The 23,943-nt window shown below is 46.2% G+C and overlaps 1 protein-coding gene across 3 annotated transcripts in view; it reads left to right on the top strand.

The window, feature by feature from the left end:
* The window catches only part of KRIT1 (KRIT1 ankyrin repeat containing), a 346,827-nt gene that overhangs the window by 196,884 nt on the left and 126,000 nt on the right, over window positions 1–23,943 (top strand). For all 3 annotated transcript variants that reach the window (XM_086941853.1, XM_086941852.1, XM_086941854.1), the window contains one exon: window positions 2,692–2,843. In XM_086941853.1, the coding sequence (XP_086797979.1) occupies window positions 2,692–2,843 (152 nt within the window). The remainder of the gene's footprint in view (window positions 1–2,691; window positions 2,844–23,943) is intronic.

The following is a 23,943-nucleotide window of genomic DNA, read 5'->3' as shown; positions in this document are numbered from 1 at the left end:
GACGAGCTGGGCTCGTCATAACAGCCGCGGCCCGCCCACGCAAGATTGATTTCCCGCCTGTGCGGGAGAATTAATCAGTGGGCGGGGTTGTGACGAGCCCAGCTCATCACGAGCACTGCGGCGCCGTGGGCCCCCCCCCTCTCCACCTGCACTGTGGGGCAATTACCCCCGCAGCGAAGGGGTTAACATACACCAATATTATTCTACATTTCTTTGCTTCCACACAAATACATATTATTCAAATGATATTTACTTGAAATGCTTCGCCTTTCCATACAACAATTCTTTAAAGCCTCATCCATTGGCATTGCCATTGTCTGTTCCTGTAAGCGGGGAAACTGCTTAACCCTGAGCACTAGTAGCACATTTTGTGTCTACTGAAAAGTAATGTGATCACCCATTAATGTGCCCTAAGCAGCAGAGAACTTTATAAACCGACATTGTGTGCCTGCAGGCTCTAGCCTCTTAAAGTTAATAGCTGCCTTTCGTTTTCTGAGTATTTGTGATTGTGCTTTGAAGCTCTTTGTCTGCAGCATGAAGAGAAATGCTGCACAGGGGCCCTAGTGTGCACCATGAAGGCAATACACGTCCGGGCACCCTGCTGGGTATCAGCTGCGCTATATGAATCCTTTATATGTTTATTCATTCATTTTATTAACTCAGAAAGAATAAAGATTCACATTTAATGTCCTGATAAAGGTGATTCCATTATAACCACTTGGGATGGCCGAAACATTGGTTTGCTGAGAGCTTGTTGATCACAAATTTTGATTCTTAAATGCACACTTAAACAGTATTATATGATAAGACAGACACAACTTGTATGTAGAAGAGAAAACTGTTCTTGTTTGTCATGGCAGTCTGTGTGGAGCAAAAGTGATGCACAAGTGAGTGACATTGCATAGTGTTACTCTGGAGCGAAACAATATTCATTTACATCAACTGGGTATATGAATCAATCGCGGTTGGCTTTGTTTTTTAAATAAAAAAGATAATCATGTTTTACTGGTATGAACTCTCTTTTGATTAATCAGTGTGTGTTTGTCCTTTTATTATGGGGAAAATAGATTACTTGTAATGTGGAAAATTATGACATAATAAGGTTGAATGACTAAGGCTGCACATGTAGAACTGCCCAAAAACTCCCATGTTTGTTTTCCTAAGGAGAAAAGTAGCATTGCTCACTATATTATGCAATGCGAGTAGTTAGGAAAGTCCTCAGTGTCATGGGAGATTTCTCAAACATATGCCAAGCAGTCCTCGCATGCAGCTTGTGCTTGGTTTACTTGGTTTCAGTTCTGGTGTCAGGGACGAACTGGGAATGCCCAGGCCAGTTTTTACAGACCATCCCCGATATGGTGTATAGTGATAGAGCTCAGCGAGTGTACCTGACTACTACAAGGGAGTTCAAGGGGTTCTGCCCCCCCCCGCCCTAGAAAATTTGGGAAAAAAGTGGCAAACATTATGCATCTTACAACCCATTTTTCACTATATTTTCAACTGGACTAAGACGTCTTTTTGGTCATAGCGCGCTCTGTAAAACCCATATAACATAACATAACTGTATTCGTTTTTAAAGCATTGTAAATGATGACCTTACAGTGCACCCGGATACGGCGATCTTTACTTGGCCTCTTCAATGGTTCCTTCACTATCACCCTCCAACACAGTGCCTCTTATTTCTCCATAGCCCCTCTCTATAATGTATTTCATTGTTTTATAGCGCCTCACATACAAGTGTAGAGTGTCAGATCATTTTGCTTCACAAACACATACAGAGACATTAAATCGTACTTGTGTAAATCAGTGTGTTGAAAATCTTACAAACAACAAAGGGGACTACACAGTGTATGATTAACATGTCATCGATACTGATGGCCATTTTCTAAGAGTGCTTGGTCTGGGGAAGCACAAACTCAGGATTCAGAACGTAACACAGTAGTTACGATTGACTTTACTATCAAAATTAGGATAATGAAAGACTGGGACAAAAAAACATAACTTTCTTACCTAGATTAAGATTAAAATGTATGAACTGAACAATAACAAAAGGATTTCTGTGACAAAAGCAGTAACCCCATGAACTATGCAAATAAAATACTGTTCTGTAATCTGCATAGTACAAGCTCTTTGCAGCAGGCGTATCAACCCTCTGCACTACCTTGGATGAGTCAAAACTGCCACTAGACAAAACTCTGATCTCTCTCCAGCAGGTACATTAAACATCAGAGTTATCTTTGCACTTTTATTGTTGCCTGAAAAATGTTGGATATACAAGGAACTCTGCAGTGCTTTTAAAACTACTACAAAACCTGTCCCCAGTAACAAAAACGGCCCCCATCCATCCAGCCTCACGGAGAAACCTTTGATGCCCCGTACGACCAGTCCGGCCTTGTCTGGTGTCTTAGCCTATTTTTTACCCAAACTTGCACAGATATGTGACAATGTTTTTAGTTTATATCCCAAAGTATACTCTAGTGCTGGGTATATGGTACAGTTCTGAAATCTTTGTAATGTGGAGGAAGTCATTTGCACTGTGAAAGCACTTTTCATTAGTAAAATAATCTTTACAATTGCATGTCGTTTTATAATCATAACTTCCCAGCCAGGTCTGCTGATGAGCACCTTCTTTATACACTATCTGCTTGCGGTACTCCACTGAGGTACCAATGTTCTGCTGTTATTTTTCAGACCTCCAGTTGAAGCCTTATCACAAGCCCTTGCAACACATTCGTGACTGGCCTCAAATAGTCACCGAACTCACCAATCTGGATTCACAGAGAGAAACACCACAGCTTTTCCTGAGACGAGATGTGAGACTTCCATTGGATGTTGAGAAAAAGGTTTGAAAAATGTTCTCTAAATTGCCAGGGAATTTTGGGCAAAAATGAAAGTTCTGTTTATATCTGTGTAGGTTATGTCCCTACTGCTTACCATTGACAGTACTCAGCACAGTGACTGCACCAGTTGTTGGGGATTTATTTAATACTCTTTATTTTTTTTTAGGTAAGATATGGTTTCAACACATGAACTTTCTCAGTGTATCTCTCAGTATTGTTTTGAAATCAGTGTTGCTTTTTTTATATCCTATCCTCCAGAGGCCACATTTTTGATTAATTGACTGTTGACATCATTGGTAGAAGCTTGTGCAAGCAACATCATATTTTTAAATTTTTATTTTAAGATCACATTTGCATTAATATACTGCTACAAAAAGCTTCCATGTCATCTTTTGCTTTGAAAAAAACCGTTCTGTTCGAGGCATATGAGCTGCAGATTACACACTGTGCATTAGATCGCCACCTAGTGTTGGGCCCGGATGTTTGCAGTTGTTTTAGTCCTGAAAAATCTTTGGAAGTCACAGGATAGGTTACTCCTCCTTTGGACAATAGTGTGTGTTTTTTTCTGCCATCAGGGTCGGATGTGTTTCCTGCACTCCGGTTTGGAACCGATTTTCCTTCGGCGCGCAATCCTCACCCGGGTCGACGTATTGGCTCAATCGCGTTTCCAATCGACGCAACTCTTCACGACTTCAAAGTCTTCGATTCCGGTCGTCTATGAAGGCCTACGGGCCTATCTGGGCCTTACTCTCTGGCTCATGGAAAGGACGCCATTTAAGAAGTGTCCTCAATGTGGGTCGAAGTTTCCCCACACCGATCTATTTGAGGTGTGAACCCTTTGCCTCTCACCGGAGCACGAGGCCAGAGACTGTTCCGCTTGTGCCTCCTTCCGCTCCAAAAAGACGATTCGGGAACGACGAGCTCGAAGAACCATGGCTTGCCCGTCTTCTTCGATCCCGGACGACATTTTCCAAGAATGCGTCGATGTGCCAGAGCAACAGCAAGAACATGGCATTGACAGCGACTCCGACTCCGAGGCTGACGACTCAGACGTCGAGGACATCACTCCGTCACAGAGGGTCGTAAGTACACACGTCAACCCGACCCCTCCTCGACACCCTTGAAAAAGGCTTTGGTCACACCCTCACCTTCAGGCCCGGGTGCGCACCAAGAGACTGCTTCACATGCCCCGCTTTCGTGCAAAGAAGCCTAATAAGCCTGTTGGCGACTCCGCCAGAGGTCTTCAAAGATCCAGTCCGGGCTCAGATCATCAACCCCCGAATTGAAAAGACACTTTCACAGTCGTGTTGCAGTTTATCTTTACTCCTGGGGCTCTCTTCACGTACATGTGATTTTTCTCTAGCATGTTCACAAACTGTCTATCTGTACAGAGAACAGAGATAATTATCTATATAGAGGACATGTCACTTGTTTGTTTCCATTGATCCTGTTGAAGCTTTAATACTATATTTTTGACTGACCAAAAAGTAGGGATCTGTTTTCAGTTCTATAACAATGGCTGATCTAAAAAAAAAGCCCAATGAAATTCATATACAAGGTAGATGATTCAAAGCCCAAAACTCCAAAGTGCTTTCTCCTGATCAACAAGCCTCACTAGACGAGCCAAGCATATGTTTTGCTATCTGACCTGTTGGATAATGTTCCTGCTCAGAAGCTGTCATCATGAACTATGTGGCATATATTTCGGTGTAGATTCTATCACTTCTGAAAGGGTCATATAGCCCAACTTCAGGAAGGAGAGGGGCTGCCATTTCTTAAGACATTTCTTCCTCTTGTTTGTACGTGAGCATGACCATACTGTGTCTTGGGAGTCTGTGGCATGCTATCCTTTTCATCTATCTCATCTTGCAGCTTGGCTGAGTCAGTATCAATGATATTCCACAACTTAGTGCATGGTTCCACTCTGCGACCATCACTAAATAGATTTTTGCCTGTATTTGAAGGTAGGCTTCTTCAGCTGTGAAAAAAAGGAATGAGACATTATTCACGGAAGGGTCTATAGTTGTAAGGACCTCAGGCAAAAACCTTTCTGCTTGGGCCTTTTACTTTTTAGCTCGAGACTAGAGTCAGCGCGCATTTGCTGCTCTGCGAGACTTGTTGTTCTAGAGTATGGAGTAGAAGCCTTGCCCACTCTCCCCCCATATTTGTCATTGGCTTGTGTCATTTACATTCGTAAATGCTAACTTCTGATTCGTAAATCGGCTTGTTAGTCCCTCCTTAGTACTGCCTTGTCTTCATTTGTACTCTCCCATGATGACTGGCCCTTTTACTTGGCTTGTTACACGGTCTCCGTTTTAAGTAGGTGAGCACTATTTTGTTTATTAACACTACTTATGGGGACAACGGTGGCCGCTTTTCAGATCGAGCACTACGCTGCTCTAACTTTTAAAGTTACACACTGGCGATGCTTTTTATGTATTATTATAATTTTGAGAGGAACTCGGTGTCGCTTCAGGGCCACCGCGCTTTCTCTTGTTTTTTGTTTTAAAAAAAAATAAAATTGCATGCTGAGGGTTATGCCCACTTTAGGGACCCTGTGCTCCGTTTCATTTTTTTTTTTACTATAATTCTGAGTACGACACCCGTTTCAGGGAAACCAGGCTCTGTTTCATTTAAAAATAAGTAAAATAAACTTTAATAGTGAGCGCGGGGCACATTTCAGGGACACTGCGCTCTGTTTCTTTTCTTTTTTTTTTTAATTTAATTTTTTAACTTTATTGGTGAGAATGGCACCCGCTTCAAGGACACCGGGCTCTGCAATACATTAGGTCTCGCTTTTGTAAAAGTTTGACCTATTGGCATTTTAAATGACAATTCATTTTACTATTATGAAAGGCATTGCCATTTACTATGCCAATTGCGAGACCTATTGCATTGTAAATGCTTGTTGTTAGAACAGTGGTCCCAATGCAAGTCTGTTCTTCCTGTGTGATATCCTTTTCCTCACCATAAAGGTTCCGTTCCTTATCACAAAACTCTACTATGAAGACACAAGCAGAATGGCGGTTCCAAAGAAAGACCCATTTTAATTTCTCATGCTCTCTATATTCTCCACCTTGGGACCACAGCACTTTCAGGCCACTTGCAGCATATTAAAAGCATCACTTATTTCAGAAGGGAGCATTGGTACAGAGATACTTCTAGGCTTAATATCCTTTTTACCTAAAGTCGCTGGAACAAAGGGTGATTCCTGTGCAATATGCAGATGATACTGTAGTACTGGATAAGATTCCTGATTAGAATCCTGGACACAGCTGACCCTATACAGGTTCTTGGGGGGGACTTTAATGACGGGATGGACCCAGCGCTGGACAGGACGGGGACGGGATCTAGAGACCGGACTCGGACCTCCCTATTCCAAATGATTTCTAACCTAGGGCTTACAGATATATGGAGGTGGCTACACCCTGACCAGAAGACCTACTCCTTCTTCTCGGGCGCACATAGATTGTATTCGAGGCTGGACTACATTTTTCTGTCCAGACAAAACTTGATGATAGAGGACACAGCTAAATACAAAGCCCCCACTTCGGGGGAGGGTGGGGGGAGGGAGGGGTGGGACTAGAGGATCCTGGAGACTGACGGCCTGGGACCTACAAAATGCTACCATATTGAAGGGTATGAGAGGGGATGTGAAGGTCTGTATAGCTGAAAACGAAGAACAGTTCAATCTAAGGTAGTCTTCTGGGAGGCACTTAAAACAGTAATGAGTGACAGGGCACAAAACAGTTTGGCGGACGAGAGGAGAAAGCTCCATGCTGAAACCGTGGTGTTGGAGGCGAACATACTAGAGCCCGAGAGGGAATACCAGGCCACAAGGGAGGCAGGGACACTCAGGAGATTGACAGACGCGCAGCAACAGTATCGTGAGATAGTTACGGGAGAGGCCAAAACCCAGGCGTTAGCCACGTTACACCGGCTGTATGATGTGGGGGACAAGTCTGGCAAATTAATGGCATGGTTCAGTAAAAAGGAGCGCGCTGCCAGATGGGTGGAGCAAGTCAGAGACCCTCAGGGGACGCTGGTTAGATCTGAGGCTCAAATCGCAGAAGCGTTTGCCGACCATTATGACATTTTCTATGGTGCTAGAGCCCTAGGGACATGTGACGAGGCATCGCACTATATGGGAACTGTTGGAACTGGGGTCACCAGCTCCCCGAGGGTAGCATGGCACGAGCGGGCAGGCATCCGAAAGCTTATGTGTAAAGCGACCATACAGCACACGCATCCACTTGAGTCAGTAAAATTGGGCACGCAATGACTGACGCCACTCCATTGAGCTTGTATAAAAAGCAAGTAACTTTTATATAGAGCAGAGTCAGGGTAATCAAGAATTACAGTATCAATTACTTATTCGTTTTCCTTCAGAATACATATGTTTCAACACTTTGTAATAAATACTCAGAGGAATAAATACTAAATATCAGATAAATATTGAATATGAGAATATAAAATATAGATAACCACAGGCCCGACCTTAGCCTTGCTTCTTGTCAGCACCTGTAAGAAATACATTAAGGAGACAACCAAATGACATTGCATCTCATTGGTTCTGCAGGCAGGCAAGGGTGAGCGTTTTACAGCAGTAAACATGTAAATAGGTAACTGAAACATTCCATTATTCAGTACTAAGATGTTCCTTAAATAACTGGAGGCTTTGAGTCAACAGCTTCCTTTGCAGGCCTAAACACTTTAGTGACAATTAAGTAACTCCTTATTGACAGGAGAACCAGCATCTCATGGTGAAGACATTAGCATTCTCATCCCTTTAGAACACAGGCAACCTTTCCTCAGTGAACCAGGGTCAACATTTCATTACTGGTAACGTTTTCTTCTCGAGAAGTTATCCTTCAGTAGATAAGGACCACCATTTCCGTGGGGTAAAACCATCCCATTACCTGTTGTCTGAATAAGCAGTGCACCAAAGATAAACCTTCGCTTAGTTCCCTTCATCCAGAGGGCAATTCAGTACTCAACATAACCTGTTGCTGAAACCATTGCATTACTCAAAGGCAGAACAATTCATTAAATTATTTCACCAAGAATGAACTTTTCATTGAAGGCTCAGCATTTCATTACCTCCCAACTATCATTGCGTCAGAAATGTGCATGTCACTAAACCAGAGTAGGACATTTCATTATACACTGGTAGACAATGCCTCAACATTTCTCTAGGGAAGAATAACCATATCAGTAGACATGAACCAGCATCCCACCGTCCTCGAATAAACAGGCCATTACAATCAGGCAGGAAGAACCACCTCCTGAGCATAGGTGAAACATCTCCTTAATCAGGAATAACATTTCAGGGAGTAGGAGTAACCCTTCCCTTGAACAAGAATGAGCTTTTATTAACCCACAGTATGGTCCTCTTGCAAGGAATTCAGTGAGGAACATTCATTTAACACATTTTGAACCCAGCAGTTAAGCAACCATTCTGTCAGGTAAATACCCCCTTCAAAAGGCAATCATTTCATTAGGCATGGACAAATCATTGAATCCGCAGGTGATTTCCCCCTGAGAAACTCAGCCCCTGCTAAGAAGCAATCTGACTAAAGTAATTCCACAGCTAGGGACTACTTTCTCCTCAGTCCAGTCACGAAATGAGGAATTTTGGGGGTTCTTATCCTGTCATTAAGGGCTACTGCCCATGTCAGAAGGGGGGGCCAATGGGGCCCAGCAACAGTTTCCCAGTCACACAGGCTCTCAAGGCCAGCAGGGCCCAACTTCAACTTTTCCCCGAGGAGGGGCGAACACTGGGCCTTCTTCGTGGTCTCAGGGACGGGGGGCTCTCGCTTTCCTCAGAGGGCCCTCCGGTGACTTGCAGGCCTCGGGGGTGAGGGGTCGGACAGGGGAGGCCCACGCTGCCCCCGTGCTCTTCTCGGGGCCTCCCCGCAGCCCTGATGTTGCTCCGGGCTTCTGGAATCTCCTTCTTGGTCCCAGGCCGGGGACCAATCCGCGGCTTCAGTGGAGGGGGCGCGCCCGCGGCCGCCAATTGCAACCCAGCCCTCCTCCAATCGCCCGCAATCAAGGGCGATGATACAACAGGCGTTCCCCGCACCACGTGACAGGGGAGCTGCCGGCTTTGGCCTAACGCAGCCTAGGGCAGCCTGACTGAAATTCGCGGCGGCCTTCCCAAGGCTACGGGAGCCGCCACGATGACTCTGCACTATAGGGCCGGGTTGCGGGGGTGACTGGGGCCCTGGAGCACCGGATGACTGCGCCTCTCCTTAACTCTTCTTCTGGGCCGGGCACGACCCACGGCAACACAGCGGCAGTCCTCTCCTGGCGTAGGGGGGCCGCCGGGGGCAAAGGACGACAGTGTTGGCGCCTCCGCAGGGCAACGCCGGTGAGTCTCCGGACTGCGGCGGTGAGTAGGGCTCGTCAGTGTCTCTAGGGAGGTAGCGCTGCGGGGCACAGGCACAGCGCTAGGCAGTCAGCACAGACAGCGCTTCGTGGGCAGCCATGGTACCAGGAGTCACAGCGCATCTCTGGGGCACACATTAGAGCAGAGCCTAGCAATTCCAGCGCTGGGTCAGTTTCAACAATAGCGCTTCAGGTCATCAAAGTCTCCAGAACCTCAGCGCTTCACAAGGGGCACAGTAGATAAGCGCTTGAGGGGCAATACAGCGCTTAGGCAGTTTCTTTAATAGCGCTACACCAGTAGTTTGTTTAAGGTGAAGGCAGATCACCAGAACCAACAGGACAGGCCACACGACAGTGGCAAACCAGCAAAAGGGGGTCCCAGGTGGCGTCAGGGAGCGCAGGGAGCAATACAGCGCCAATAACTGGTTGCTTCCTCAATAGTCCCGTGATGGTTTGGTTTCTTCTTGGCGCTTTATGTTTCTTGCGCCCTTGTAAATACCAGTCTCTTGGATCCTTAAAAGGGGGAGGGGGTTGAGTTGATGGCTGTATCCAATCTCCTCAGCCGGTCTCCTCAAGTGGCCCCTGGGTTCCCCTCCTGCCGGGCCAGATCAGGGGGCAAGTTCAGGATCCCTCAACACTTGGTAGGCAGCACCTAGGCCCTGTCACTCCCAGTGTCATAGGTCCCTGTCTAGGCCCCACTGCCTAGAACTCCTGCATAGGTTCTCCCCCAGGTCTGTGTTCCCTCAATCTGACAGGAAAATTTCCCTCCCTTTCCTTATATAGTGCCAGTTGACAGTTGGTAGTGGCAGTTGGTGTCACCTCACCTGTTCCAGAAGGTTCCAGGAGGTTCTAGGAGGTTCCACCATTCTGGCTATGGGCAGGTTGGCAGGCTAGTATTGATACATTGTTTGAGGGTTCTAGCCAGCTCCTGGCTACTAGAATGTGCCCACAAAGACCGCACTGCAGTAGCAGGGGTCAGTGGCAGCCATTTTAGGGGAAGAAAGCATCTGCACCTTAACATTAGTTTGACATTACACAGGGCTTTCTCCACTACACAAGGCCTATACCCTTTTATTACAACGGGGGACATCCTAAATTAGGAATAAAAAGCGAAACATTTCTGGGAAAAGGGCCAAGTCCTACAGGAACAATTGAACTGCCTACCCTGACCCCTGAGGCCCAACGAGGCCTAGAGGCCGACATTACTTTAGACGAAATCACGGGGGCCCTGACTAGGCTGAGGACGGGTAAGACTCCGGGACCGAATGGCTTCCCGGCGGAATTTCTTAAGCGCACGGCTGACCTCCTGACACGCCATTTGAAGGGACTATTTGAGGACACAACACAGGAGGTTGACTCCCCCCAGACTTGTGTATGGCAATAATAATCCCAATACATAAAGAGGGGAAACGGCAAGACGATTGTGCGTCATACCGCCCCATCTCAGTTTTGAACATAGAGGCAAAACTATTGGTGACTATCCTGGCACTATGACTCCGGGCGGTGATCTCCGACCTAATACATCTAGACCAGATGGGTTTCCTCCTGGATAGGGCCACCAGGTTGAATCTCAGGCGCACTCATAACTGGCTGCAGGAGGTACAAGGGAGAGAGGACCCACATTGGTTCCTGTCCCTAGATGCCGAGAAAGCCTTTGACGCGGTCCACTGGCCCTTTCTTGAGGGCGTCCTAAATAGGTTCGGCTTTGGCCCAAAATTTCAGAAGTGGGTCCAGCTGCTGTACACGAAGCCTAGAGCCAAGGTGAGAGTGAATGTGACTTAGGTCCTTCCTGTGGTTGGGCAAGCAATCGAGGGTAACAATGAGCACCCTTCAGCGACATCAAGTACAGCGCAGAGACATCGCTCCCAAACCTGGAGGCGTATTACTGGGCGGAACAAATAGCCCCAATCAATGACTGGCTACATGCACAGGCGGATCATCCCACTTATGCCCTCGAGCGATATAGAATGTCAGCCAGGCTGTTGCTGAATTATCTATATGGGGTAAAAGAGGAGGGAAGCTTCTCCCTGCCACTGGACTTACACTAAAGCTGTGGAACACGGCGACAATCCGTACCGGATGGGGGGGAAAACCCCACTCGACAGACACCGATGTGGCACTGTATGTGGCTAACAGAAGTAAATAAGTTGAAGGGCTTCCAGAGGTGGGACGATCTAGGGATCTCCACCTTGGGAGACATAGTGGCCAAGGGAGACTTGAAATCATTCACAGCCTTGAGGTCAGACTTCGGACTGCACCGCACGCAGTTTCTTAAATATGCGCAGTTGCGGCATGCTTGGCGAGCAGAAAAGGTCCAACTAGATATGCTCCCAGAATATGCACCTCTAGAGGGTAGATTGCTGCAGGAACAGATACAGGGAAAAGCGGTATCACTCACATATAAAACATTAACGAATAATATGTCAGGTGACCTGGGCAAACTTAGGAGGCTATGGGAGAGTGAAGTGGGAGACATGGAGCACGTAGACTGGGCCATGGTGTTAATGCATCCCAGGGAAGTGGCTTTAAGTCCCGGCTGCAACTCATCCAATTCAACGTACTCCACAGAACCTATTACGACAGAGTGCGACTGCATAAAATGGGCAGGACGGAAGACACGAGGTGCCTTAGATGTAGGGCTGTGGGAGGGGACTTCTATCACACCCTCTGGTCATGCCACAAGATTCAGGACTACTGGGGTAGAGTGTTTAGTGAGCTGGGCGAGGTCTTGGAGATTCCCCTTCGACTTGAGGCTAAGCTGGCCCTGCTAGGCATGACGAACGACATAGATCTGGCACGTCCCCTATTGATCTTTCTGGTCTTGGCACTGGTAATTGCAAAGAGGGACATAGCTAAGTACTGGGGAGCGGCAGCACCACCAGAATTAGAAATATGGAGAAGAGGATTGGATCTTTACATGGCAGCTGAAAGGGTCACTTACAAAGCGAGAGGTTGCCCGAAGAAGTTCCGCAAGGTCTGGGGCAAGTGGAGAAAGTACCATGGGCTGGATGGGGGGTTATGAGGATTACAAGTCGTAGAGAGGTAAGAGAGAGGTAAGAATGCGAGTGTGCAAACGACAGATACATCAGAGATGGGATGCACCAGACTGTCACAGCACCGCAAATTTGTATGTGGGGCGGATTGAGCTGGAAGTTACCAGAGATGCACTGCTGAGAGGGTGGAGGGTGGGGGACAAGGGAGTGCGGACTGATTATGATATGATTGTATTGTTGGGATTTAATAAAATGCAAATAAAAATGTCTAAAAAAAAAAGATTCCTGATTAGATTACAGGGATCCATAAATGCAATGAACATTTATATCAGTTTAAGGATTATTAAGAACAAACCGAAGATTGTAATTTTTGGTTGCAAGGTAATAAAAAAAGGCACTTGGAATCTGGAGGGAATGGCGCTTGACTTCGCCTATAACTGTAAGTACTTCAATGTAAAGTTTGAAGAGTGAGGAGATCTATGACATGCCTGGCTACAATAAAGTTGGTATCCCTGGCACTTAACACCTCCTTTATGAGTTGGATTAATAAGATGAAAGGCCTGCATATCGTGACAATGTTAAAAGCCGTCATCAGCAAGTTGATGCCCACTCTTGGTTAGAGATTTATAATGATAGCTTTTTTTTAGAAATATCTAAGTGGCTTGAGATAGCACAATGCCAAGCATACAACTATAGCATACAACTTCCTGACAACAGCGCTCAGATGCAAGTTAGCCTAGAATTGAATCTTTAAAAAAAACATACATGCTAAAGCTGCATTTGTGTCCAGTTGTGGCAAGTTAAGAAATGCTTCACCAAAACACTATGCTATTTTCTCCCACTGTTGAAGAAACCTTCATTAGCTCCAAAAGAGGTGAAGAACTATATGCCTTTTAATTGGTTACCTTTTTTAGCTAAGATCCTTGAAAAACATATGAATATTGTACAGTCTAGAATTGGAGGAGACTGAAATCCTAGATTCAGCGCAATTTGGTTTCAGGCCAAATTACAGCACGATTCTGCTCTGGTTGTAGGTACTGAGGATCTGAGATCTGTCCTAGATAACTGTGAGAAGGTGGCGATGATCCTGTTGGATCAATCGCCAGTCTTTAACACCGTTAACCATGCAGTCTTGCTACATCTCTTGGTAGGAATTGAAATTGGAGGTTTAGCTCTGGAGCTGTTCCGTTCCTTTCTCTCACATGTAGAACAGTCAGTTGCCCTGGAGGACTTGGTTTCTAAGTCCTTTACACTGCCATGTGGGGTCCATCAGGGATCATCGCTGAGTTCCACGCTGTTTAATATTAATGTGGCCCCCTCAACTGGTAGGTCAAAGTGCACTGTGTAAACATATTGTGTCACAGTGGCATAGAGTGGAGTTGTGTGTCTTAGAAAAGAGTTGAATTGGCGTCTCTTAGAGTGGCATGTTGTAGAATGTCTGTGAGTTGAAGGACTTAGAGTGGAGTGGTGTTGATTGGAGTGGCGTGTCGTAGAATGGAGTGGCATGTCATAGAGTGGAGTGACATGTTGTATAGTGAGTGGCTTCTCGTGCAGTGGGGGGGCATGGAGTGTCATGTAGTGGAGTGTTGAAGAGTGTAGTAATGTGTCACACAGTGGAGCGGTGTGTCATACAGTGGAGATGCGTGTCCTAGAGTGGAGTAGCATGTCATAGAGACTCATAGAGTGGAGGGGCATAGATTGGAGTAGAGTGCTGTTGAGTGGATTGACGTGGAGTCGCATACCGTAGAGTAGAGTGGAGTGGCGTGTCATAGAATGGCATGTTGTTAGAATGAAGGGGTGTACAGTGGAGTGGCATTTTGTAGAGTGGAGTGGAATGTCATAGGGTGCATTGTCCTGGAATGACATGGAGTGTCATAGAGTGGAGTGGTGTGTCCTAGAGTAAAGTAGAATGGCGTGCCATACATTAGAGTGCAATGGAGTGGCATGTCGTTGAGTGCGTTAGAGTATAGGGGTGGAGAGTGAAGTGGCTTAGAGTGGACTGGTGTAGAGTGAAGTGCTGATGAGTGGAGTGGCGTGTCGTAGGGTGAAAAGGAATGCTGTATCATAAAGTGGAGTGGCGTGTGACCAGGTGGAAGTGGAGTGTTGTAGAGTGGGCAGGCATAGAGTGTAATGGAGTGGGTTAGCGTGTATGTGCATAAAGTGGAGTGTTGTAGAGTGGAATGACGTAGAGTCAAGTGACGTGCCGTAGAGTGAAATGGCTTATCATAGAGTAGAGTGGTGTTTGGTACGATTGAGTGAAGTGACAGTACATAGAGCGCATTGGAGTGTCATCTCATAGAATGTAGTGGTATGTCGTAAAGAGGGTGGTGTGGATGCTGTAGAGTAGAGTAGAGTAGAGTGGAGTGGAGTGGAGTGGAGTGGAGTGGCAGGTCATAGAGTGTTGCATCGTGTGGTGAAGTGGTGTGTTGTGGAGTGGCGTGGCGTACAGTGTCTTTTGTTAGATGATAATTAAAAGAAAAACATTTTTTATAGGTAACAAAGAACTTTTTAGGTAGTTTTGAGGAAGTACTGCAATACTCCGTAAACTTAAAAAAATAATAATAATAAAACAGTAACACTGTTCCTCCCTATACTACTTTGCTAAAGTGAATCATTCCTTTCTGTAGATTTAAAAACTAGTACTAGCCTACATCTTACGTAGAAGTCCAGAACACAGCCAAAGTGTGGTCTAAACATTATGGCTGCCTTTTATTTTTGTAAGGGCTTTCAGTAACCAATAATATTCTGCTTTGTCATCACTATCTACCACAGTATACCTCAGTCCAATATATCACTAAATTTTGCCCCTTATTATCTCAAAACTACTGAACCAATTTTCATGAAATTCCAAAAAGGATCCTTTTCGGACCATAATATATATTCCTGCCAATTTTCATGAAAAATCTGTTCAGCCATTTTGCTGCTGTGTCTGTCTAAAAAGTCTATGAAAAATGCATTAGTGGAAAATCATGTTTTGGGACCCATCCTTTTTTCTTTGCACCCCCTTTTTTCTGTTCAATCCTTTAACTAATCACCACAAAACATTCCGTCTTTAGCAAATGTAGAAAAAGCAATAGGTCTGCAAAGTTTTGTGTCGATTCATCAAACTGTGGCAAAGTTATTAGCAAGCAAAAACTAGAGCAAGTCCTATCTCAGGGAATCTTTACTATTACTACAGGGTGGCTACTGCTACTCTGTAATACATATATTACTGAGTTGCGATAGCCACTCTGTAGTCAAAAGTTTGGGTTACCATAGAAAGGAATTCTTCAGAATGTTGTCCGTTAATACATTTGCATCCGTTTTATTAATCTTCACAAAACTTTCCAGACTTATTGCACCTATTACGTTGGTGACGTATCGACAGTTTGAATGCTTTTCGTCAAGCGCGTGCATAGAAAAAAGGGGGAGGTCCCAAAACACACTTGCTATACAATGCATTTTACATAGACGTTTGTATTTAAAGTAGAGGCAAATTGGATGAACGTATTGTAATGAAACCTCACAGAAATGTATATTACACTATGTAGATGATTATTGTTCCTAATGCAAGTGATTTTTTTTTAAAACACATTTTATTGAGTTTTCGTTTTGAGTTTACAATATTCAAAAATCGGTGAAATGAAGTGGCAGTTACATTGAGTAAATCAGAGTGAAAGAAAAACAAACCCTGTTAACATCAGTACACAACAGTAGGAGAGGGTACGTAAAGGTGCATACATTATGCTTGATCATTCTGCAATACCCTCGATCACAACCTAATGCTAGAATCATTCAATTAGGAACTCAATATAATATAAGGCAGAAAAAAGGAAACATAAACCCCCTAAATCCCAACTACCCCCCACCCCTGGGTTGTGGACTAGTGACACCTTCATCAATGGAACGTTCAGTGTATAGGCCCGGATACAGATGTACATTAAACAAAAAGACAATTAAATTTCCATATATTTGTGATTATCAGCCAGCACTTTCATACGTTATGAACATCCCACTGATATCTACCCATATCACACGCTAAATCAGCTGACCTTCTTGCGAACGCAACCCCTCCAACATAGTATCCCATTCAAGGGAAATCTGATTTTTGTGCAGGCCCCTGGTTTCCTCCCTGCGGATTGCTGCTCCTTTTGCTGTGGCCCATCTCATTAAATCTGCATTCCATACACAAACTTCATGGGGCTTGCGGGATTTCCATGTCCTAGTTACGTTCCGTATGGCCAACAGGCATGCCAGGCTCACAAAGCGGTACTGCACCTTGTTGGTAGTGAGCCGCGCATGAAGCTCCAATAGACATTCAACCACTGTGTCAGTAATGTCCAGTTGTGTGGACAACTTTATCATGTCTTGTACTGTGCCCCAATACTCCCTCAATCGTGGGCAATCCCACAACATGTGCTGTAGACCTGCAGCCTCTAGAAGGCAGCGCAGGCAATGATGCTGCGTCTGGGGGAATATCACGTCTAGTCTGTGCGGTGTCAGATAAGCACGGTGCAGTACCATTGTCTGTATAAATTTGAACCTCGCATTGCGTGGAATCTTCCTGGGGTGTTCCAACACCACCGACCACTCCCTGTCCGATAAAACTCTACCTAGTTCAGTTTCCCAATGTAGCTTTAAGGCTTGTAGGGGGGTTCTCGTATGGGTGCTAATGGCGGCGTATATCCATTTGATCAAGTGACGCCCACCTCCCATGTAATACATCATTTTTATCATTTCGTTCTCGGGAGGGGGGGTGTCCTTTGAGGAGCCCATGTCTTTTTAATGAACCACAGCAGGGCCACGTGTGTTTGGAACATGCATGCCGGGGCGCCGGTGTGTTGTAAGAATGTATTGTGGTCCATCAGCCTCTCCGCCCCAAACAAATCAGCTACAGTACACAACCCGACTTCCAGCCAAGGTGTTAGAATGCGTTTCGTTAGCCGACCGCTATGTAGTGTGATCCCTAGAAGAGGTATATTGCCCGCGTACTTGCCTCCCTGCTTTGTGTATGTTAGAGCCGCTTTCCAGAAGCGCAGTGCTGTTCGCAATAACAGCGGGAGCTCTGCCGGAACTTTATTGCCCGGTAGTAATAAAGCATGTAGCCTACCATTGTCGATATCCGAAAGAGTATAATCAATTTCGTGTAAGTTACGTCCCGCTAACCAGTAGGCCAACCATTGAAGTTGACATGCGAAATAGTAATCCCGGAAGTCAGGCACCCCCAGCCCCCCCATTGCAGTACCAAGTTGGAGTTTCTTCAAACTAATACGCCGCCTACCCGCACCCCATATAAGGTCAATCAGCATGGTGTTCAATAAGTCAAAAGTATGTTGTGGTATAATCAGTGGCAGGTTCGTGAAGTAGTATATTAAACGAGGCAGCACCACCATCTTCGCTATACTTGCTCTGCCTGGAACCGAAAGCGGAAATGTTGTCCAAAACGCAACGCTAGACCATATCGGCTTAAGTGCCCTATTTAAGTTACCTTCCAACAGGTCATCATGCTCCCTATAGATTTGGATACCAAGGTAACGGAACGTTGTGGGCGTCACCTGGAGCACAGTACCGCCTATGTCCAGTGCAGTTAGGTCTGAACCAACCCGAAAGAAAAAGGCATGCGATTTAGAGGTATTTAAGGCCAGCCCTGACACACTTTAAAATTTGCGAAACACATCAAACAGTGGGGACAATGGGGTGTGGAGGTCAGACACGTACAAAAGAATGTCATCAGCATAAGCTGAGAAAAAGTGGACCGTATTGCCTATACGTATCCCCTGGGTTAAGAAATCGCGGCGCAGCTGTATGGCTAGTGGTTCCAGTGCCAAGATGAAGAGGAGGGGGGACAGTGGGCACCCCTGACGTGTCCCTCTGTGTATAGCATACTCATCTGATATATGCCCCCCTGTTCTATTGCGTGCCGTAGGGGCCGCATACAATATTTTCACCCATTTCATATAATCGTCCGGAATGCCAAATTTCCGGATCGCTTGAAACATGTATTCCCAATGTATGGAGTCAAAAGCCTGCCGGAAGTCAAGAGAGATGCAACCGGCATGCGGGTACACATTCGGGGCCTCTGTCAGTACGTAATGTAATTTCCGTATGTTTAGGAACGTGCTTCGGGCAGGTAGGAAGCCAGTCTGATCGTTATGGATCAACTTTGGGAGATGCGGGACCAACCTGTGGGCCAGAACTTTACTTAGAATTTTGTATTCGGTAGGTAGAAGTGATAGCGGACGGTAGTTTGCCATGTTCGTGTGTTCCCGGCCTGGCTTGGGTAATGTAACTATCAGTGCCTGCGCTGTCATGGCCGGCAACGATCCACACTCCCACGTCTCTTTGTATAACCTCACCAACTGTGGCACTAACATCTCCGCATAAGTGCGGTAAAATTCAATGGGCAGGCCATTAATACCGGGCGTTTTGATACTTGGCAGCTCTTTCATGGCATCTCTAATTTCCTGTGCCGTGATCGGGCCCGTTAATCCCTTGCGCTGTGAGTCTGGGATCGTCGGATAGGTCAAATCCGATAAAAAGGCCTCCGCGCGAAATGCAGACTTGATGTCACCTTGCGTAATTAACACCTCACCCTGTTCTATTACTATGCGGGGTATCACCACAGACGGGGGGGGGGTCCCTAAGAATACGGCCCAATAAAGCACTGGTCCCATCTGCCTCGCTGTGCACACGTTGCGTTTATTACACATGATCAATCACTCTTAGCGACTCTAATAATTCCGCATGGCGAATCCGCGCCTCCTGCAGGGATTCCCGTTTCCCTACATCTGTGAGCGCCTCTTTCTCCAGACCGCCCATGGTAGTTTCCACGTCCTTTAATGAGCCATGAAGTTCTCGTCGAACCCCGACTGTCGCGCCCATGGCCCTGCCCCTCAACACAGCCTTAAATGCATCCCATTCTACTAGGGCATTGGACGCAGTGCCCTGGTTATCAGCAAAGTAATTAGCAATGGTAACAAACAACGTGTCTCTAAAAACCTGGTCCTCCAATTGCTGCGGCCATAGGCGCCACGTAGGGATTGGTGTGGGTATTCTGCCCCATGGAATTTATCTCAATCTCGCCCCACCTTAACCATACAACATCATGCACTGTTCAAATAATGTATTTTTTTTGATGATTTCTTGTATATTCATTTAAAGCACATTGTACTTTATGATTGAATATCTCATTCATTGCATTCTAGCGATACAAAGATTTTTAACCTTGTATGTTTTTAACCTTTTTTAACTACATAATAAATCTAGATTTCTTATATTTGTTTTGTTTGTTTCCGTTTGACAATTCACAAGCTTGGCAATTAGCTTGACGCATCTATGTATCATTCAGATTGTCTAGGGAGATACCCACATACTGTTTGACCCTGCCCTAGAAGTCATTTTAGACACAGGGGATCCTTGTTACCGCATGCATTCTGCCCCATGCACAGTTATTTCCAATGGGTTGTGGTCTGAGAAAATCTTGGGGAGGTAAGTGGAGTCTAATATTTGCGTGGCTGTTCTACTTGTACAGAGGATTCTGTCTATTCTCGTGTGAAGATTATGTACTGCAGAATAATATGAATATTCCCTATTAAGGGGGTGCCCCATACGCCAAACATCATGCAAATCCCAGTTCGACAGCCAGCGCGAGAAGGCCTCGGCTTGTTTCAAAACCATTGTGCCCTTTAGTGGTGTGTGCGATCTGTCAAGCAATGTATCTAACACCACATTACAGTCCCCTCCCAACAGCCAGGGGTGTGCCTCCCAACCCGCCAGTGCCCCATTCAACATGCTCCAATATCGATCCTGTTCACAATTGGGTGCATAGAAAGTTCCCAGTACCACCATCTGGCCATCCAGGATCTCTTTAACAAACACTACCTGCCCTGTTTATCTATTCGTTGGTCCTGGACCACGAACGGTACACCATGTTTCACTCAGATCGTGGCACCTCTAGCATAATTGTAATACATGGTGGAAAAAAATTGTCCACGCCATTTACTTTGGAGCTTCGAGACCTCACTTTCGATCATATGTGATTCCTGTATATATACAATATGTGCCTTGCGGCGTTGTAATTGGGCGTGAATCCTGTGTCTTTTGTGTATTGTGCCCATACCCCTTTAGTTCCACGTTATGATTGTATATTTTCCTGGTACATACATTGAACCTGTAAAAAAATCACATAATGACAGAAAAGCAGGTATGCACAAATATGAAGGGCCACAACAACGAGCAGCACACATCCACAACCCATCCCACCCCCAAAAATACTAGGTCCAGACAAAAAACAAGTACTGAACCATAACTCCCACAAATCTAGTCGGCATGTGAATATGAGTCAATAAAGGGTACATAATGAAAGCCAACACTAGAAAGAACAAACTCGGGTCATATGCACTACGCTGACGCCATTTAGGGGGGTTGCGCCAGCACCAGAACCATGGTATCATGCAACTACTATAGTCCATTTGAGCTACTACGACACGAGAGCGCCAGTATTTGAAGCCCAGGTGCAGGGGAAGAAGGGGACAATCTAACTAAACAAGGACAGCAGCACAGTCGTAATGCAATAAAAGAATAATAAAGTCTACAATACTTAGATGTGACCATCAGCCAAACATGTTCGCAATCAGTTGTGGCGTTGCCGAGGGAAACAGTGCCACACTGCCTTCGGAGTCCGATTCATGTGTGTCCTGCTCCGCCGAGGAGACGCTGTGGGGTGGTTTCTATGTATTTGTAAAGGTTGCCGTGGCCAGCACCGCCTGCCGTTTGGTTAGTTGCGCCTGCTACGAAGAGACTCTCGAATGTTCCGCAGCTCCTTGACGCCTCCGATCTCCGCGCTTAGGCAATGGTGTCGCCGTCTTGCTCCGTCGTTCCTCCGCCGTCCGGGCCCTCTCCTCCGCGTTAGTGAGCTCCATAACTTCCAGCCAGTCCTCCACATCACCAGGGCTTTCGAAAAAAATGGATTTCTGCTCATGTGTATGATCTTGAGGCGTGCCGGGAATAAAAGCGCGTATTGAAGATGGAGGTCCCGAAGTAGTTTCTTTACTGCCATAAAGGAAGCTCTTTGCCTCTGCAACATCACCGTATAGTCCGGGAATAGCGAAATCCGGGTGTTTTCGAATTGGATTGGTGCCGACGTCCTAGCCTTTTGGAGCAGGGCGTCCCGATCCTGGAAATTCAAGAATTTGACTATGAGAGGCCTTTGGGGGGGCACCAGGTTTCGGGCGTCCCGTCGGTATTCTATGTGCCCTTTCAATACAATACTGCATATATAAACATTCAGTCGTGACGTTATCCCTGAACCACTGTTCCATATAACATATTGCGCCAGGCTCCTCACTCCTCTCCGGCAGGCCTATGACGACGCGCACATTATTCCTGCGCGCCCTTCCCTCTGTGTCCTCCACTCTGTCCATTAGCGTGGCTACCTGCCTTTGGAGCAATTTCACATCAGCGTCCGTTTGCTTCTGTTTGGGCGATAATGCAGACAGTATCGCTCCATCTTCTTTCACAGTTTCAGCTATTTTGCCATGGTCCGCCCTAAGCAAGCTCAGCCCCGTTGGCAGGGAGCCTATTTGAGTCTCTCGGGCCTTGCGCGTGTCTTTAAGTTCTTAGAGGATAAGATCCAGTTTGTCCTCCAAACACATAGCCCGAGCCTGATGTTTCGTCCGCACTTTCCAAGTCCCCCTGTGACTGGTGCGCTCCACGGGGATCAGGCAGCTTTGGTTTGACGCGCCCCACTTTACCCATGTCTTGGCAGGAGAGCGTGTTGCAGGGGGACACAGGCCAGGAGGAGGGGGCGCAATATGACTGCGATGCGCAACAGACTTGAAGCTTGTGGGTACAATGTCTAGTCGTTGCAAGTAGCGGTCGGTCACATCACGGCCCACTACTGATTCCAGGTGTACAAGCAATACATACAGCAAGGACGGGCATATGACAAGGCCTGTATGATAGGGCAGGCTGTACAATACTGTTCCCGGGAAGTGTTAGCCTGGGGAGAGGGAGCACGCTGGTCCAACTCGCAGTCCCGTTGGGGCCCGCTGTAGCAGCCCGTGTGGCGTGAGACAGATCCCGGCCCACTGATTCCCGGCACCCAGAGCCCTGCAGCAGGAAGGCCCTCCGGAGCCTCGCGGGTGTAAATGGCCCGACTACCGTCGCAGCGGTAGCGTTGTCTTCAGCCCAGCGGTGAGATACAGGGAAGGGGGGGGCGCCGACTTCTTCCTCCAGGCGCCCGGCGGTCAAATCCCCAGCCGCGTTATGGTGTGTCTTGCGGCAATAGGCCGCAGCGAAGCCCCGGACTCGTGTTGTCGCGAGCCCCGGGATCCCGAGGGGACAAGTCGGGCAGGGCCAAAATACCTGGGTGGCGCGGCCGCGGTACAAGGCACGCCGCCGCAGCTCCGCCCGCACCAGAGACCTACACGTTCTTTTCCGCTGGCAGCACCCGACTCACAGGGGGACGCAGAGAACTGCCACTGTCCACGAGCGTGGCAGCCTCACAGAATGCGGCAGAAGGCCCCGTCTGGTCTCCGTCGGCAGCGCGGCAGCTCCGATCGTTGAAGAGTGCCGAAACTGGCACCGCTGCCTGCTCGTGAGTTCCGCCACCTTCCTCTGTCAATGTACGCTGATGGAATACAAATTAAGGGCACATAATATCAGGATTTTGCAGGCTCAGGGCCGGAGCTCGCTCAGAGACCGTCCGCCATGCACGGCTGTTGGCCACGCCCCTTCCTAATGCAAGTGATGTTATCAAGTGGTTATGAAGTTGTAAGGGTCAACAACTTTGTGATATCTGTATAATACAATATTACTAAAAGTAGCAAACAAGCCCAACAAATAAAGTACTTCTACTTGAACAACTGAAAGACCCATTTATGGTCACATGCTAATGGAAACCTATAAGCAAATACATAACAAATAGAATACATCTTAACATACCTTTTCATTGCAGGCCCTCTGGTTCACAAAATGAAACAAAAAACATCTTCCTTATGTACGCCTGAGAAACAAAATGAAAAAGTGACCTTGCAGTAAGCTACACAAACTATTTTCTGGAGGACTTGATAATTGGCTTATAGTAGAAAAATAATTACAGGTTTTATAACAACAATAATCATTGTGTTTCATTCACTTTGGGCTTCATATATAGCACAATCTTACCAAAAGTAGCAATGAAGCCCAAAAATAAACTGGACTGCATAGGTAAAATGTAAGAATTTCTACATGAACAACTCAAATACTTATTTATGGTCACATGATTACGTAAACCAATGAACAAATACTTAAAAAATACAATAGATAAAAAGAAAGAAATCACATTCTATCTGATTGCCACTCTGTAGTTATAGTTAGTAATCGCAGAGATAGGAATTCCTCAGATTTTAGCTCCAACCCGTTTGACAAATCACCACAAAACCTTCCATACCTATAGCATTTTGAGATGATATAGATTTTGGTAAGGAATCATTAAGGGTTTGCAAAGAAAAAAGGTGGGTCCCAAAATGCATTTTCCTCCAATGCATTTTCCGTAAACTATTGTATTTGACTTAGCATGAAAACAGCTGAACGAATTCACATGAAATTTGGCAGGATTATACATTTTGTTATGTTATGTTATTTTAATAGGTTTTGTAGAGCACGCAGCTGCCCCAGCAAAGGGGCATCCCGGCGCTGGCCGTGTGAGGGCACAGACAACATAACAGACTAAAAGTGGCAAAAAATCACATCATAAGCTACAC

Source organism: Lissotriton vulgaris, chromosome 10 (genome assembly GCF_964263255.1).
Source record: "Lissotriton vulgaris chromosome 10, aLisVul1.2, whole genome shotgun sequence".
Taxonomy (NCBI): domain Eukaryota; kingdom Metazoa; phylum Chordata; class Amphibia; order Caudata; family Salamandridae; genus Lissotriton; species Lissotriton vulgaris.
The sequence above is the reverse complement of the archived record's forward strand: the minus strand, read 5'-3'. Positions and strand labels throughout refer to the sequence as shown.